Source organism: Oncorhynchus kisutch, linkage group LG22 (genome assembly GCF_002021735.2).
Source record: "Oncorhynchus kisutch isolate 150728-3 linkage group LG22, Okis_V2, whole genome shotgun sequence".
NCBI classification, from domain to species: domain Eukaryota; kingdom Metazoa; phylum Chordata; class Actinopteri; order Salmoniformes; family Salmonidae; genus Oncorhynchus; species Oncorhynchus kisutch.
The window spans coordinates 24,153,950-24,171,316 of NC_034195.2; the positions used below are offsets into that span (position 1 = coordinate 24,153,950).

At 43.5% G+C, this 17,367-nt stretch overlaps 2 protein-coding genes across 4 annotated transcripts; one reads left to right on the forward strand and one right to left on the reverse strand.

Moving 5' to 3' along the window:
• Positions 1 to 3: 3 nt before the first annotated feature.
• Positions 4 to 15,391, reverse strand: aars1 (alanyl-tRNA synthetase 1). 3 transcript variants are annotated; one of them, XM_020456410.2, is made up of 21 exons: positions 15,265 to 15,391; positions 13,534 to 13,687; positions 12,953 to 13,141; positions 12,647 to 12,792; positions 11,936 to 12,127; positions 5,459 to 5,603; positions 5,229 to 5,374; positions 5,018 to 5,126; positions 4,600 to 4,750; positions 4,373 to 4,497; positions 3,757 to 3,901; positions 3,448 to 3,626; positions 3,074 to 3,187; positions 2,743 to 2,949; positions 2,255 to 2,439; positions 2,012 to 2,120; positions 1,716 to 1,829; positions 1,511 to 1,630; positions 1,223 to 1,309; positions 955 to 1,068; positions 4 to 828 (listed from the first exon to the last, which is right to left on the reverse strand). In XM_020456410.2, the coding sequence occupies exons 2-21, from the start codon at positions 13,675 to 13,677 to the stop codon at positions 646 to 648; spliced, it is 2,904 nt and encodes a 967-aa protein (XP_020311999.1). In that variant the 5' UTR covers positions 13,678 to 13,687; positions 15,265 to 15,391; the 3' UTR covers positions 4 to 645. The 3 variants fall into 3 exon arrangements, with proteins under 3 accessions (XP_020311999.1, XP_031657065.1, XP_031657066.1); XM_031801205.1 differs by lacking the exon at positions 15,265 to 15,391 and adding an exon at positions 14,633 to 15,240 and having other exon boundaries at positions 13 to 828; XM_031801206.1 differs by lacking the exon at positions 15,265 to 15,391 and adding an exon at positions 14,104 to 14,168 and having other exon boundaries at positions 13 to 828.
• A 225-nt stretch (positions 15,392 to 15,616) lies between these two features.
• Positions 15,617 to 17,209, forward strand: exosc6 (exosome component 6). Its single transcript, XM_031801207.1, has one exon. The coding sequence runs from the start codon at positions 15,834 to 15,836 to the stop codon at positions 16,665 to 16,667; it is 834 nt and encodes a 277-aa protein (XP_031657067.1). The 5' UTR covers positions 15,617 to 15,833; the 3' UTR covers positions 16,668 to 17,209.
• Positions 17,210 to 17,367: the final 158 nt, after the last annotated feature.

Below are 17,367 nucleotides of genomic sequence, written 5' to 3' on the forward strand. Positions count from 1 at the left end.
GAATTCACAATGTCATGTCACCCGTTTATTTAAATTCATTATTAATTGACTACATTAATATTGAGAGATGACAGACAATAAAACTGTTACACAGCTGGTGGCGCTGACAGGTGCCACGGTTGCTGTTGTGAATGTACATTACAAATGGCAGGAAAGACAGTCTGCAGAGAACACATCTCCCCACAGTCCGGGAGGGGAAGTGAAACACAATGACATGGAAGAGGCCAATGAAATAGAGAGAAACAAGCAATGAACTGAAGCAGTTTACCGTTGAGTATTTTCATCGTTAGTTAAAGTGGGAGGAGAGGATGGAAGGAGGACTAATACAGGACAGATCAGGTAGGATGTTGGGGGTAGCATCTTCGTACACCTATCAATCATTTGATCACCTAATCCTTCGACCACAGATCTTGCAGGGAGCCATCAAATTGTGCATGGATCAAAACCATGTTATCCTCCTTAAAATTGCAGAGAAAGGGGGCTCTTGTATCTGCTTCCCTTTCTAACCTTTGGATGGGTGAATGTTTCTATACAATTTTCTGGAACGTCCAGTTCAGAGTCACAGAGAACAGAGCTGGAACATTCCAGTGGGGTTGGATCGTGGGATCTTTCCCCATAATCATTCACCACACCCCAGCCTCCTCTCTATTCGTTTTCACTCAGTTTAAGTTGGGCAAACTGGTTGGCCATCTGCAAAGCCTCCTCTATGCAGTGTGTGTTCCTGCCAGTTGCCTGGGCAGACATATCCTTGCCACCACCTTTGCCATCCATCAGAGGGCAGAGCTCCTGCACCCACTCACTGGCCTTCAGACCCCGGTTGGCCACATCCTGGTAGAGGAGAAAGTCAACAGATAAGATACTGTCCCAAATAAAATGTAAGGTTATTGCAATAAGCACACATAAGGAGCTAATCTGTGAATGGATGTAAACACACAGGTTGAGCACATGGCTTACCTGGGGCACCTGGCATAAACAGATGATCTTTCCAGCATCGTTGTCTACGGTGAAGAGCATAGCAGCAGTCTGGGGGGACTGGGTCTTCAGCAGCTTCAGAGACTCATTCAGAGCCTGGGACACAAAAATACACAGTGAAAGGGTTAGAAAATAGAAGTGGAATTAGACAAATGTCTGATTCGAATTTAGGGATAATCTGTGCCGTGGTGTGTTGTAATTCCCCACAGTGGTAGGGTTGGCTGTAGATGAGAGAAAATGATGCTGTTACCTTGGCAGAGGCTCCGCTTTCCATCTCCATAACTACCAGCGGCTGGTTAGGGCTGCTGTCAATCATCTCCTTGGTCTTTTCAAGAACCTGGGGGAGGGGAGGCAGAGAGAATATAGCAATTAAAGACAAGCTGAACCAGAGAACATGAGGAAAACACCATTCATATAGAATGACCTTCATATAGAATGACCTGCATACTCCAACTACACAGCCTACATAGTATATCAGTTTCTATGAACCCCCCCCCCCCCCCCCCCTAAACCCCCATGTCTGGACCCTCTCTCGTACCCTTTTCTGGACATCAGCCTTGCTGGCGCGGTCCAGGTCATCCATGGTCTTCTTCAAGCCCTTCAGGGCTTCCCTCATCTTATCCTTCTGCCACTGGGAGATCACTGCCATGCCCAGAAACTGCAACACAGAACAGAGACATAGTAAGTAAACACACAGACGGACACGGCTCATTAAGGGCTGGATGTTCTGCGACAGCTCTCACCTCTGTCATGTCAGCGATTTCCTTCTGCACGTCTTTATTGGGGGCGGTCTGAACCTTCACATTGTCCCCCAGAGCAGAAAGAGACTGTCTCAGAGCATCTGCTTTCCTGTGGGCCTTAACAGAGCAGGGTGGGGACAGGATTCAAGCTAGTCAGTTACCGTTGAGTAAATAGCAGTTAAGAAAGAGTGATACCTATACCCATCATCACCCAGTGATTTGACTAAGAACCTGTAGTATAATGTAGAACACGAATGTCAAGCATCCAGTAATGGTTGGGAACCTTTCTGTCCTCTCACCTTCTGTGCTTCTGCTCCTGTCACTGCGACGATACGGCGGATTCCCTTGGCGATGGCCTCCTCTGACACGATGACAAAAGGTGCAGCATGGCCAGAGTTCCGCAAGTGCCTGAAGTTACAGATGGTTGTATTCTGTACATTCTGAGCAACAGTCTCACAGTAAATTCTCAAACAACATCTCTGTATTTCTGAATCATGAGATATAATTATGTAAAGCAACGGCAAGGGGAGCTGTGAACTCACGTTCCTCCGCAGAACTCGATGGAGGTGAAGAAGCCGTCAGTGCTGCTGGGGTCAGCCAGGAGGTCAGCCACGGGGATGCCAATGGACACCACGCGCACCGGGTCAGGGTAGGTCTCATCAAACACAGCACGCAGACCCTGGATGGCTTTAGCTGCTGCCAGGGGGGTATCCATGGCATAGACAGGCTGTAGAGAGACAGAAAGAGCTGATGTCGTGACTTGGTAATACACGCTTGAAAACAGTGCATTCTGTGAGGAGGAGAAAAGGATGACAGGAGCCTTGGGGTGACAGTGTATAAAAGAAAACAGGAGACGATACAGAATGTTAAGGTGCAATAAGGCAAGGAAACAGTCAAGGAATACTCAAATAGAACAATAGACAACAGGCCCTAGATCAATAACACCAGCAACCAAAGAACTCTGTAAAAACAACACTTGATCAAACAGAAATTAACATACCCCCTACTCATACTTTCAGTGACCTCTCACCTTTGCATCGCGGATCATTGTGCAGGCAATCTCCTCTGTGCGTCGCACCTCTTCTGTGCTCAGAGCACCTTTGGCGGTGAAGTCAAAGCGCAGGCGGTCAGGAGCCACCAGTGAGCCACGCTGGTCAGCCTCTCCCAGGACATCCCTCAGGGCAAAGTTCAGGATGTGGGTGGCAGTGTGGTTACTCATGATGGGCCTACGACGAGCCTGGGGAGGAGGGGGGGGGGGGGGGGTTTGGACAGTAGAGATGTAATAACTTTTCAATCTCAAGGCAGTTAAGAAAAGATCACGAAATTTAGTCATTAAAATGTACTTTTGAGTGATGCATTACCTCATCCACATGCAGAATGACGTTATCTCCAACCTTCAGAGTGCCGTAAACCGTCCCTACATGCAGCACGTATCCACCCCGAACCTGAGTGTTCTTCACTGTGAACTCCATCCTCTGAAGAAGGGAGTAAATGTGGTGTGAGAGGGAGACAGAGAATTACATTACAGTCATTTAGCAGAGGGACTTAGAGGAGCAATTAGGATTAAGTGCCTTGCTCAAGGGCACATCGACAGACATTCCACCGAGTGGGGATTCGAACCAGCGACCTTCCACCTACTGGCCTAACGCTCTTAACCACTAGGCTACCTGCTGCCAACATTCATGTCTAATATGGCTTTACAACTGGCCGGTCTGTCCTCTCTGTAGGTCCTTACATCATCTACAGAGTCGTCCTCTCTCAGCATGTAGCCCTCGTCGAAACTCTGTCCTCCCTGCTCCGCATAGAACGAAGTCTTGTCCAGCAGAACCCCACACTCCTGCCCTGTCGTCACCTCATCCACAAAAGCACGCTCCCTCCTCAGAGCCAGCACCGTGCTCACAGCCTGCTCAAACACTGGGACAACCAGAGAAATATACAGGGATTAAAACAGACACAAGCAAGAAAGCAATTTGAATAAATACCAAGCAAACCATCTTTCTGAGTTGGTTAATAAAACTGAGCTGATTTTATTTGCGTCTCTCACCATATTTGCCGCTGTCGTCAGCACTGTAGCTGTACTTGAGTACGTCGTCAGTAGCAGCGATGCCTTTGTTGCGAAGGTCCTCGATGGCATAGATGTCCAGCATGATGTGGTCCTCATCCCCAGAGCCCTTCCCCTGGGACTTAACCTGAGTGGGAGGGACATGGATGAGACAGCCCAATCCCCGTTCTATTTACATTGAATAAACTTTCAACTAACTTTACACCAATCATGAATCAGTCATTCATTATGTGGAAACATCATACTCATTATTTAGTTAGAAAGCCAAATGGCATGTTTAGCCCTGATATCATATGACCTTATTGAAGTGATTTGGCCCTTCACTCAACATGGAATGGAGCTTTTCAGTACGAATTAACACTGCAAGTAATGGAGCTGTAATGTATTGAAAATACCGATGATCTAATAAGAAGAACAAGGCACTTGTCACTTACAGTGCAATACTGACTGAGAAATGCTGACAGAGGAAAGCATTCATGTCTGTAGACATTCACAAAGCAGTACATTTCCCACCTCTACAGGCAAATTCAAAAATCCACATCAACTCCATGCCAATCCAAGGCTCCATCTTTTCTACTGGTCACCATTTCTCTCTCACCTGGGCTGCCTTCTTCTCCTCCTCAAAAGCAGCAACATCCACCATCATCCCCCTCTCCTCAGCAATTAGGGCAGTGAGATCCAGGGGGAAACCGTATGTGTCATACAGCAACCAGGCGGTGTCACCTTCACAGGGAGAGAAGAGAAAAAGGGTTTTAAAAAAGCATTTTGTTTTGACAAGGTAAATGTTTCGAATTAATCCAATTTGCTAATGTAGCCCTTCAGTACCAGGGATGGTCTTGCTGTCTCCCAGACTCTGGATCTTTCTGTCCAGGATCTTTCGCCCCCTGCTGAGTGTCTTGAGGAACTGCTCCTCTTCCTCGTTGATGATGTCCTTTACCATGTCTGGGTCTTTCTTCAACTCAGGGAAGGCATCGCCCTGGAGAGGGAAAGGGGATACCTAGTCAGATGCACAACTGAAATGTATCTTCCACATTTAACCCTACCCAATTAGGTTGGTGCGGGTTGCTGCTCTAAAATCACCGTCAACCACCCTGGGAGCAGTTGTTGTTGGGAGTTAACTGCCTTGCTCAAGGCCAGAATGACAGATTTTTCCACCTTCGAGGAGACAGCAGAGGAAAACAGGAAAGGACGAAGACAAAAGGAGAGATGGTGAATAACATGAAAAGTGGGATGACTTTCTTACCAGGGACTCTACCACCACGTCAACTAGGGTAGCAAAGAAGCCTTTTTGAGCACCCAGCTTCTCGTGAGAGTACCTCACAGCACGACGCAGGATCCTCCTCAACACATATCTGAACACACAGAGGGAGAAGGTTAAAATGTGCACATTAAGAGATTGATGTTCACACAAACATAGGCCAAAGACAGTCAGCCAGACAGTTAAAAGGGCTCACCCTCTTCCTGTGTTGTCTGGCCTGCCACCGTCAGAGAGGGCGATGGTGATGGTGCGGGCGTGGTCAGCCAGGACACGGTAGGCCATGTCAATGCCATCTACGTCCTCAAGACCAACCTTTCCTGTGTAGTCCCTGGCTCCTGTACCCTGTTCAGAACAACCACAATGGTACTGTCAGACAAGTCATTCAGAGCACCCAGAGAGTAAATAGTGTTTGGTAGTGGTGCTTGCCTTCTGGATGGCCTGGAAGTAGGGGATGAAAAGGTCTGTGTCGTAGTTGGACATCTTATTCTGCAGCACAGAGACCAGACGCTCCAGACCCATGCCTGTATCAATGCTCTTCTTAGGCAGGGGCTTCAGCTCTGTCTCAGACTCCCTGGTGGGGGAGGAACAGGTTCAGCCAGATCCTGCATCTACGCACATCTGCATGTGCATTACACAGGACTTACACAGGACAATATTCTTATTGGTTTCAGAAAACTAGGCGTGTCGCGTGTCACTACTTTACAGGATATACATTTGAATGTAAAAAGATTTATCAAAATGTATGGCAGAAATGCCTTCTGGAACATGGGAACTTTCATGTGCCTTAACAAACTTGTATGCCATCTTAAATACGAATACAATTGTAAAATTAGATGCCTAGTTGGTTTTGCCTTGAAAAAAAAAAAAAACACCCGTCTCCGGATTACATCTTCAAACTAAGGGCAACCATGGAATCCGTGACAGAGTCTAGGTAGCTACATTTTGATATACAGTGCCTTGCGAAAGTATTCCGCCCCCTTGTATTTTTTTGTGAAGAATCAACAACAAGTGGGACACAATCATGAAGTGGAACGACATTTATTGGATATTTCAAACTTTTTTAACAAATCAAAAACTGAAAAATTGGGCGCGCAAAATTATTCAGCCCCTTTACTTTCAGTGCAGCAAACTCTCTCCAGAAGTTCAGTGAGGATCTCTGAATGATCCAATGTTGACCTAAATGACTAATGATGATACATACAATCCACCTGTGTGTAATCAAGTCTCCGTATAAATGCACCTGCACTGTGATAGTCTCAGAGGTCCGTTAAAAGCGCAGAGAGCATCATGAAGAACAAGGAACACACCAGGCAGGTCCGAGATACTGTTGTGAAGAAATTTAAAGCCGGATTTGGATACAAAAAGATTTCCCAAGCTTTAAACATCCCAAGGAGCACTGTGCAAGCGATAATATTGAAATGGAAGGAGTATCAGACCACTGCAAATCTACCAAGACCTGGCCGTCCCTCTAAACTTTCAGCTCATACAAGGAGAAGACTGATCAGAGATGCAGCCAAGAGGCCCATGATCACTCTGGATGAACTGCAGAGATCTACAGCTGAGGTGGGAGACTCTGTCCATAGGACAACAATCAGTCGTATATTGCACAAATCTGGCCTTTATGGAAGAGTGGCAAGAAGAAAGCCATTTCTTAAAGATATCCATAACAAGTGTCGTTTAAGGTTTGCCACAAGCCACCTGGGAGACACACCAAACATGTGGAAGAAGGTGCTCTGGTCAGATGAAACCAAAATTGAACATTTTGGCAACAATGCAAAACGTTATGTTTGGCGTAAAAGCAACACAGCTCATCACCCTGAACACACCATCCCCACTGTCAAACATGGTGGTGGCAGCATCATGGTTTGGGCCTGCTTTTCTTCAGCAGGGACAGGGAAGGTGGTTAAAATTGATGGGAAGATGGATGGAGCCAAATACAGGACCATTCTGGAAGAAAACCTGATGGAGTCTGCAAAAGACCTGAGACTGGGACGGAGATTTGTCTTCCAACAAGACAATGAGCCAAAACATAAAGCAAAATCTACAATGGAATGGTTAAAAAAATAAACATATCCAGGTGTTAGAATGGCCAATTCAAAGTCCAGACCTGAATCCAATCGAATCTGTGGAAAGAACTGAAAACTGCTGTTCACAAATGCTCTCCATCCAACCTCACTGAGCTCGAGCTGTTTTGCAAGGAGGAATGGGAAAAAATGTCAGTCTCTCGATGTGCAAAACTGATAGAGACATACCCCAAGCGACTTACAGCTGTAATCGCAGCAAAAGGTGGCGGTACAAAGTATTAACTTAAGGGGGGCGAATAATTTTGCACGCCAAATTTTTCAGTTTTTGATTTGTTAAAAAAGTTTGAAATATCCAATAAATGTCGTTCCACTTCATGATTGTGTCCCACTTGTTGTTGATTCTTCACAAAAAAATACAGTTTTATCTCTTTATGTTTGAAGCCTGAAATGTGGCAAAAGGTCGCAAAGTTCAAGGGGGCCGAATACTTTCGCAAGGCACTGTATTATATTTCTCATTTTGTCAAAGGTTGTTTTCATTTCAAGTTAAAGCGTACTGTTAGCTAGATAGCTAATGTTAGCTGGCTGCTCGCTAGCTAACATTACGTCTATGATCTATGTAGTAATATTATTCGTATTGCTAGTTATAGCCTAATTTTAGCTACCTGTAGATTCATAAAGTTTGGATTATGGTTCATTGTTTAGCTAGCTACATGTCTAAACCAAAAAGACTCCACTATGCAAGTAACCATTTCACTGTACGGTTTACAGCTTCTGTATCCTGTGCATGGGACAAAAAAAGAACGACCTGCACCAAAGTCAAATTAGGATATAACGTTAGGCCAACAGGTGTCCAAGTTTTTTTTTTAATTCTCAGGGAGAATGTCCTGCTTTTATTTTGAAACACTCTCAACCGTAAGCTATTTTCTGTAATTAGCTCACCAATTAACTTGTAAATAATGATTGTTGGGGGAGTAGAGGTCGACCGAGTTATAACAATCGGAATTTTTTTTTTGGGGACGCTGATATTAAAAAATATATGTTTTTATTTTTTTGCACATTTATTTAACTAGGCAAGTCAGTTAAGAACACATTCCTATTTTCAATGACGGCCTAGGAACGGTGGGTTAACTGCCTTGTTCAGGGGCAGATCGACAGATTTTACACAAATGCAGTAAGCCAAGGTAAGTTGCTAGCTAGTATTAAACTTACCTTATAAAAAACAATCAATCAACGACTGTCGTTATTCCAATGTATACTTAACCATAAACATCAATGCCTTTCTTAAAATCAATACACAAGTATATATTTTAAATCTGCATATTTAGCTAAAATAAATCCAGGTTAGCAGGCAATATTAAGCAGGGGAAATTGTGTCACCTCTTGCGGTCATTGCACGCAGAGTCAGGGTATATGCAACAGTTTGGGCAGCCTGGCTCATTGCGAACTAATTTGCCAGAATTTTACATAATTATGACATAACATTGAAGGTTGTGCAATGTAACAGGAATATTTAAACTCATGGATGCCACCCGTTGGATAAAATACGGAACGGAATAAACGTTTTGTTTTCGAGGTGATAGGTCAAACCCGGAAACTAAGGCTCGTATTTCTGTGTGTTTATTATAGTTAAGTCTATGATTTGATAGAGCTGTCTGGCTGAGGGGTAGCAGGCTCGTAATAGTCAAAGGTATATGGTTTAGAGATAAATAGTTGACGCGTTATAATTCCTGTAATAATTTGTGGCTTCCATAGAGAATGTCTTGATCTACTTCAAATAAGGTCTGTGTTTAGTGCAGGCTTAAACCGCCTCGGCATTTTGATACCCGTGTAAATCTCACTAGGATAAGGTAACGTGTCAACATATTTTCATCAATCCACTCTACAAAAAAAATTATCAGAGTTACCTTGTCCTATGGATATCTACACAGTTATAAAATTGGCAAGGTGGTGTAAGCCTACACGTAACAGACCTTATTTTAAGTGAATCTAAAAATATCCTATGGAATAAATGAGTGAAGGAACCGCTTTTCAGATTTTGCTAGAAAGTAGTCAATTCTTACCATGCCCATTATTAAATTAGGATTTCCTGCATATAGAAATTACAGTTTTTGTTTTCAACATTCATCACAGGCAACTTACTCTATTTTTATTCAAACAGTTGAGAGTATGTCTCCTCCTCTTCAGTATCATTGTCACTTCAGAGCTGTATGTGTGTGTGTTTTACAGATGGCAGCGAAAAGCAGAGCACCAGTGTGGGACTATTACATGGAATTGGCACCAGGGAAAGCAAGGTGACTTATTTGTGATAAAGATGTAAGCATGGGGTCGGCAACAGCTAAATCAAAAAATAACACCAACCCGTGGAATCACCTTAAAAACACCCATAATATGCATGATATTAAGTTCAAATAAGTGTTCATTCAGTATTGTTGCAATTGTCATTATTACAAAAATGTGTGTGTGGCCAATTAATCGGTATCGGCTTTTTTTGTCCTCCACTAATCGTTATCGGCTTTGAAAAATCATAATCAGTCGACCTCTAGTTGGGAGTTCATTTTCCTGTAAAGTTAAGACGTTGTCAGCTATAGGATATGGTCATTATTAGAACTGGCTAGTCAACTAACTTAACGTTACTAGCTAGCTTACAAGCTAGAAACTAACAAAAATATTGTTCAAAAGTTGCCTGGTTTGCTAGATTGACATACAGTGCATTCGGAAAGTATTCAGACCCAGTGACTTCCACATTTTGTTATGTTACAGCCTTATTCTAAAATTGATAATTTTTTTTATAAAAAATAATTCCCTTAATCTCCACACAATTCCCCATAATGACGAATCGAAAACAGGTTGTTAATAATTTTTCAAGTGTATAAAAAAATAAAACATTACATTTACATCAGTATTCAGACCCTTCACTCAGTACTTTGTTGAAGCACCTTTGGCTGCGATTATAACCTTGAGTGTTCTTTGGCACAATCTTGGCACACCTGTATTTAGGGAGTTACTCCCATTCTTCTCAACCTCTGTCAGGTTGGATGGGGAGTGTCGCTGCACAGGTATTTTCAGGTCTCTCCAGAGATGTTTGATCGGGTTCAAGTCCGGGATCTGGCTGGGCCACTCAAGGACATTCAGAGACTCCTGCGTTGCCCTGGCTGTGTGCTTAGGGTCGTTGTCCTGTTGGAAGGTGAACCTTCATCCCAGTCTGAGGTCCTGAGTGCTCTAGAGCAGGTTTTCATCCAGGATCTCTCTGTTCTTTGCTCCGTTCATCTTTCCCTCGATCCTGACTAGTCTACCACTCCCTGCCGCTGAAAAACAATCCCACAGCATGATGCTGCCGCAACCATGCTTCACCGTAGGGATGGTGCCAGGTTTCCTCCAGATGTGACGCTTGGCATTCAGGCAACAAAAAACACACACACAAAAAAAAAAAAAGAGTTCAATATTGGTTTCATCAGACCAGAGAATCTTGTTTTTCATGGTCAGAGTCCTTTAGGTGCCTTTTGGTAAACTCCAAGTGGGCTGTCATGTGCCTTTTACTGAGGAGTGGCTTCCGTATGGCCACTCTAGCACAAATGCCTGATTGGTGGAGTGCTATGGAGATGGATATCCTTCTGGAAGGTTCTCCCATCTCCACAGAGGAACTCTGGAGCTCTGTCAGAGTGAACATCAGGCTCTAGGTCACCTCCCATACCAAGGCCCTTCTCCCCTGATTGCTCAGTTTGGACAGGCGGCCAGCTCTAGGAAGAGTCTTGGTGGTTCCAAACTTCTTCCATTTAAAAATAATGGAGGCCACTATGTTCTTGGGGACCTTCAATGCTGCAGATATTTTTTAGTACCCTTCCCCAGATCTGTGCCTCTACACAATCCTGTCTCGAAGCTCTACGGACAATTCATCCGACCTCATGGCTTGGTTTTTGCTCTGACATGCACTGTCAACAAAGGGACCTTTATATAGACAGGTGTGTGCCTTTCCAAAATAAGTCCAATCAATTGAATTTACCACAGGTTGACTCCAATCAAGTTGCAGAAACATCAAGGATGATCAATGGAAACAAGATGCACCAGAGCTCAATTTTGAGTCTCATAGCAGAGGGCCTGAACATGTTAGTAAAGGTGTGTTATTTTAACAAATTTGCAAAAAAAATCTAAAAACCGGTTCACTTTTTTATTATGGTGTGTGTAGATTTGAGATGTTTTGATTTATTTAATCCATTTTAGAATAAGGCTGTAATGTAACAAAATGTGGAAAAAGTCAAGTGGTCTGAATACTTTCCCAAATTCACTGTATACTAAATTAGTTTTTAAACAGATGGGTTTTATTGGCTTTAAAATACACCAGTTAAACTATTTTGGACCACCAGGCTGCTGATGTCATGCAGACTATCGTTTTTGTGTTTATACTTTTTCATAACGACAAGTTTGATGTTGGATGACAATAGAATGTTCATGATGTCACTGCGACAACTGTATGCAGACACGCGTGTCGATAGATGTAGTATAAACCAGCATTTAGTCTTGAAATCTTTGGTTGTACACTACAGTACTCACTGTTTAGCACATGGACTCACAAGTGAATCCTTAAAGAGATGGGTGAGGCTTAAGAAGCTGGAACGTTGCTAAATAGGTGTAGACAAAGAGCTCTCCAGTAGGTGAACCAAAACATTCAAGGACAATTTTCTCAAAAGTAAAGTTGAAAGTTGATAAACTTGTTAAGCAGAATTACTTTCCCATTGTTCCTCAACTATAGTGTATGATATACCATTTTCTAGCTCTGAGTCTACTTTTATCCAATGTAAAAAAACACCATTCAAATTTTGCTACATGAGACCCAATTAAGTCAGTCGGTCACATATTTTACAGCTATTTATAAATTAATTACCTGTTGTACTGGATGAACACCAGGTTCCAAATCTCCAGCACATTGGGGTCATCCATATTGACCAGGTGGCCTGCATCTCTCCCCCCGATGCGGTCAAAGTGGATCTCACTGCAGGGCCCACAAGGACCTGTGTCCCCCATCTCCCAGAAGTTATCCTTCATGCTGCCGGGTATAATACGAGCCTCGTCCATTCTGTCACCCAGGGAGGAGACACAGGTAAAACAGGGGTGTATTCATTAGTCATATTCCTGTAGAAAATATTTTTCTACAAAAACGAAAGGTTCTATTGGATAAATTCATGTAAGGTCCCTCCCTGTTCGGTACCGTTTGCTTCAATTTGGTTCCTAAAGTAAACGCTAAATGGTTTCCATTGCTCATTACGAAACGTTTTGCAATGGAATCCAACTAATAAATCCTTCCCAAGTGAGACTCAGAAGAGAGAGGTTACAGTAGGAGCAGGTTGGGAGGGAACACGAGCACAGAGCGAGAACATGACTGTTCTCACAAGACTGTTTTTGTAACCAGCAAAGTGGCGTCTAGAGGTTCGAAAAGGGAACAGTACCCTGAGAGAATTATCACCCAACACAGTGTTACTGACCACAATCACAAGAATAGAAAGAGTGCAGCCTATTTCTATCATTCAGGTAGATTTGGATATATAATGGCCTTATTCGACCTGACAAGAATTTCCTACTCCTGAAACTCACTTACCCGAGGTCCAGCCATATCTGTTTACACTCCAGATCTGGATCCAGCCCAGCTTCTTCATGACCCCCGAAGTAGGTTACGTACAGACGCTCGATGGGAATCCCAAATTCCTTAGTCAGCAGCTCCAGGGCCATCGTACAAGCAAGGTGCTGCAGGGAGAGGAGTCAGCAGGAAAGGAAATAAGAGATATATAATCAATTAATCTTCCCAACACGCAAACACTATCTTGAGAGACTTGTTACAATGTTGCAACGTCATTACAGATGAGATGACTACTACCGTATCTAACATCCGGTCTCCATGACTTACTTTAAAGTAGTCTCCGAAGGACCAGGAGCCCAGCATCTCAAAGAAGGTGTGGTGGTACACGTCCTTGCCCACATCATCCAGGTCATTGTGCTTGCCCCCAGCGCGGATGCACTTCTGTGTGTTAGCTGCACGCTTGAGTCTGGCCATGGGGTGGGACGGATCAATGGTGTTCAGGAAGATAGGTTTGAACTGGAAGGGGAGGTTGGATAGGTGGACAAAGAGAGAGGGTGGGTAAGAAAGATAGCGTTAAATTGGGATGAGTATACTTCAAAGTCTATTCTACTCTAAAAGCTTCAAATATGGACAGAATGTATGAGTTTAGGAGACATCTTTTTAAGAACAATACACTTCCAGAGGGTATTATTCCACTGTGCTAAGACACATCCACTGAGTTGAGGCTTTAATTAGCCAATAGAGCAACACTCTCTACAGAACTGCAGGGGAGAAGTATGGGGGAAGGGATAGTATTGCTGCATACCTGGTTCATGCCAGGGGAGAAGTATGGGGAAGGGATAGTATTGCTGCGTACCTGGTTCATGCCAGGGGAGAAGTATGGGGGAAGGGACAGTATTGCTGCATACCTGGTTCATGCCTGCATTAGCGAAGAGCAGTGTGGGGTCATCCAAAGGTATGGTGGCGGATGAATGGACATACTGGTGTTCATGGCAACGGAAGAAGTCGATGAACTTCTCACGGATCTGAGCAGCAGGCAGCAAAGAGTCCATTCTGAAAGGACTGACGATCACACAGACAGTGGAAAAACAGTTAGGAACAAACACATGAAATGCCAGTGAGGGAGAAGGTATGGGTAGGCAGGCCCGAATACTGTAGGTAACAAACTAAAGTTGCAATTAAATTATTCTGTGTCCTTGCTTCCAATGAGAGTAATTGGATGAAATAGTCTTCTGTATGGGGGAGTTCTGTTCAGAGCCCCAAAGCATAAGGACCGAAATAAAATAATAACATTTAAAAAAAAAGGTTAAATTGATTCCCACAATGCCATATCTCCATGTTACAGTGCTTGTTTAGAGAAAACAGATGGAATTCAAGAGGTGTGCTAATTAGCTATCTTACATGCTCCTAACACCTGTGTGTAAAGACTGGTGGACACTACACGACTTTCAAAATCCTAACATCGCTATGCCTCTTACATTAAACGACCGTCTTTCCAGTAGTTTTTGTGAGTGTGGCCAACATAGCGGTGCGCACACTAAACTCTGTGGCACGGGCTGGTGGTCACACACTACAAGATTTTTCACATGGTCGAAGCCACTCCCTCCCGCGAAATAATGACGTGATTCGATTGAACGTAGCTACAAACTGAAGCTCAAAGCAACCTTAAACAAATATATTTAAACATAAATAAATAACATTAAACCTGTTTAAAATATAGGGACGTCTGACTGCAAAGACGAGAACCATAGCCCTCAGATTGCGTATTGGACTCGATTAAATTAAAAGACTGTCAATGACGGCCGCCAACTACATCGGTATTTTGTCTTCGATCTCAAGTGTCTGGGACAGCTAAATCTTGGCCAAAATCGTGTAGTGAACACCGGCTTTAAGTCGGAAAGTGTATAGCGGAAGTTTAGTTTCGTCAGATGGAGGCATCCATAGCTGTATCGACCTGTGCAAAACTGCTACAGTATGTTTATCTTTTTTAATTGAATGATTACTTACTGCTGATGAAGGGGCCATATGCTTCGAAAGCTGTGTCATTGGCGATGATTGACAATACTAAACCTTAACGTAGCGTCGGGTTGTAGTTCATACCAGCTATTCGTGGGCAAAGCTAATGCTGAAAACTGTAGGGAGAAGGCAAAACGCCGCCTAGAGTTTGAGCTAGTCCCGGTCCTGACAACCGAGTTAACGACCGCCGGCACGGTCTTGTTTATTTTTTTTTACAGCAAGCTCATCCTGCAATTGTAACCGATGCTAAAATGAGGCGGTTACATTGAGTCATTCCACGTCTCCCTTTGCAAATTCGTTGACTAGCAATACATTCGTTCTTAATGGTTAGCTAGCTAACCCATATTAGCTAGCCAGCCCATATAGAGGTAACTAGCTAAATAGAGTTAGCTAATGGGGATAACTTTAAACCCAGCTAGTTAATACCGTAGTAAGGCATAATCCAACGGTGTATGAATAATTGCCATTCTCATTTCTCAAGTCATTAATGAAAACGTCAGCTATACGCGACATTCGAACGAATTAAGTAGCTATATTAGACATACATCCGCTGTTTTAACCATTTTAACAATGACAGGCACCATTAACTGTACTCCTATCAATTAAACATTTCCCATACTCACAACGTTTATCTTTATTTTATTTCTGTCACCGCTCGCACGGACACCCCACGCTGGCACAATCAAAGTGAAATGCAGTGTTCCCGCATTTACACTGCCACTATTGGTTTGACAGAATAGTCACTGCATTGGTACTCAGTTTCTATTGGCTATAATTTACTGTCAATCATTGCCAAACCCGCGACCTGCTATCGATGGCTGATGCAATAGAAATGTCTATTTATTTTCTCTTATAGAGCAATATGTAGATTGCAAATAAATAATGTATATTTCCTGATGTATTATTAGAATGCATGTACTGTATTCTATACACTGTGGAATTTATTTTTGTTTAATTTCTGTACTCCAGTCCAGCAAGTGACAGGTGAGTAGATGTGTGAGGAGGAACTACAAGCACAATGTGATGGCCGGGGAAGATATTTGGTGACGCACACACGGTACCATGTGATCTAATCGAGCATACAGTCATCGAGTAACCGGAACAGAAAAAGCAGTTAGCAATAACTAGTATTTGGACAAATACAGCACGCGGCCCAAGTAAGTAACATTTTTGGAAGAACTATTCCACGACCATGCCGACTGATACAAAAAGGGTACGTGGCCCAGAAGTGTCTCAAAGTCCATCTCTCTTTCTGTGTAAAAACGCGGTAAAGAAGTCCACCGCTTCCAACGACGCCAGGGTAGATGGCAGGCAGCGTGGTCAAGTGGATGTCCGTTCAGTTTTTGTCCGATGTGGGCTGATAAGTCAAGCCAAAGGTTCAGCTTACATTGAAGCTGGGAACACGAAGCTCATCTGCTGTGTGTATGGACCCAGAGAGACTGAGCGCAAGGATGAGACCGATATGAAATCCGGAAGACTGATTACTGACATGAGATTTGCCCCATTCTCTTGTCGAGAGAGAGGCTCGTGGATTCAAGGTAGCGATGAAAAGGATCTGTCACTGATGCTGTTGGAGAGCCTGAGGCCAGGAGTGTGCTTGCAGAAGTATCCTCGCTCTCAGATTGAAGTAAATGTAATGGTCCTTGAAAACGACGGCGCCGTCCTGGCACATGCAGTCACCTGTGCGTCAATGGCGCTGGCGGACGCAGGTATAGAGATGTACGATCTGGTTCTTGGATGCTCAATCCGTCAGGAAGGTGCCACATACCTTATCGACCCTACCTTTCTGGAGGAAAATGGATACAACTTGGCCTCAGGATCCAGGGAGAATTTGGGAAGCCTGACAGTTGCATTTCTGCCCAGTCTGAACCAGATTTCTGGACTACAATCGGATGGCGAGATGGGCGAGGACACCCTGACTGGGGATGTGCGCACATGCATTGAGGGGTGTTTCAAACTCTACCCTGTCATTCAGCAAGCACTGTCCAAGGCAGTACGAAGAAAAGCACCACCATCAGAGAGCTGAGAGACTGAAATGTGTTGCATGATGATCTCTAGTTCAGGCAGCTGATCGTCTAGGCTTGATGTGCATTCCTGGTAATACACTTGTGTCCCCTGTGGACTGGCTCGTACATAAAGCATCCTCCATTCAGGCTGTGAAGGCATAATTTTTCTCAACCAGCTTTAATGGCGACAAGGCCTTTTACCACAACCATTTGCTGATTATGGACAAATTACGATGTTTCAAAGAAAGAATGCATATATTTCCCCCTTTTTTTGATCCACTTCTCACCATTAAAGCTAGTTAAGGAGGAAAATGATGCCTTTGCAGCCTGGAGGATGCTTTATGTATGAGCAGGTCCATGGGGGACACGAGTGTATTACTGGGAATGCACATCAAGCCATGATAGTGTGCTAGACCTGCACTATCGACTGCCTAGGTTAGATGAAAAAATATGTTTTGTTGAAATAAGAAAAAAGTCAGTCATAACATTTGTCAATTTTTACTGTTTTGACTCCATGTCAGACTCCATGCATAGATTTAAAAAAATAAATCATTTAAGGTAAGATATGTTTCACAAGTATGAAATTATTAAGAACAGAATGCATATCTAAACCACAGAGGTGTACAATATCATCAAATCAAGCCTTATCTATATGGCACATTCCAGACATTGAATGCAACGCAATGTGCTTTACAGGATAAAAAAAATGTAACTATGAAA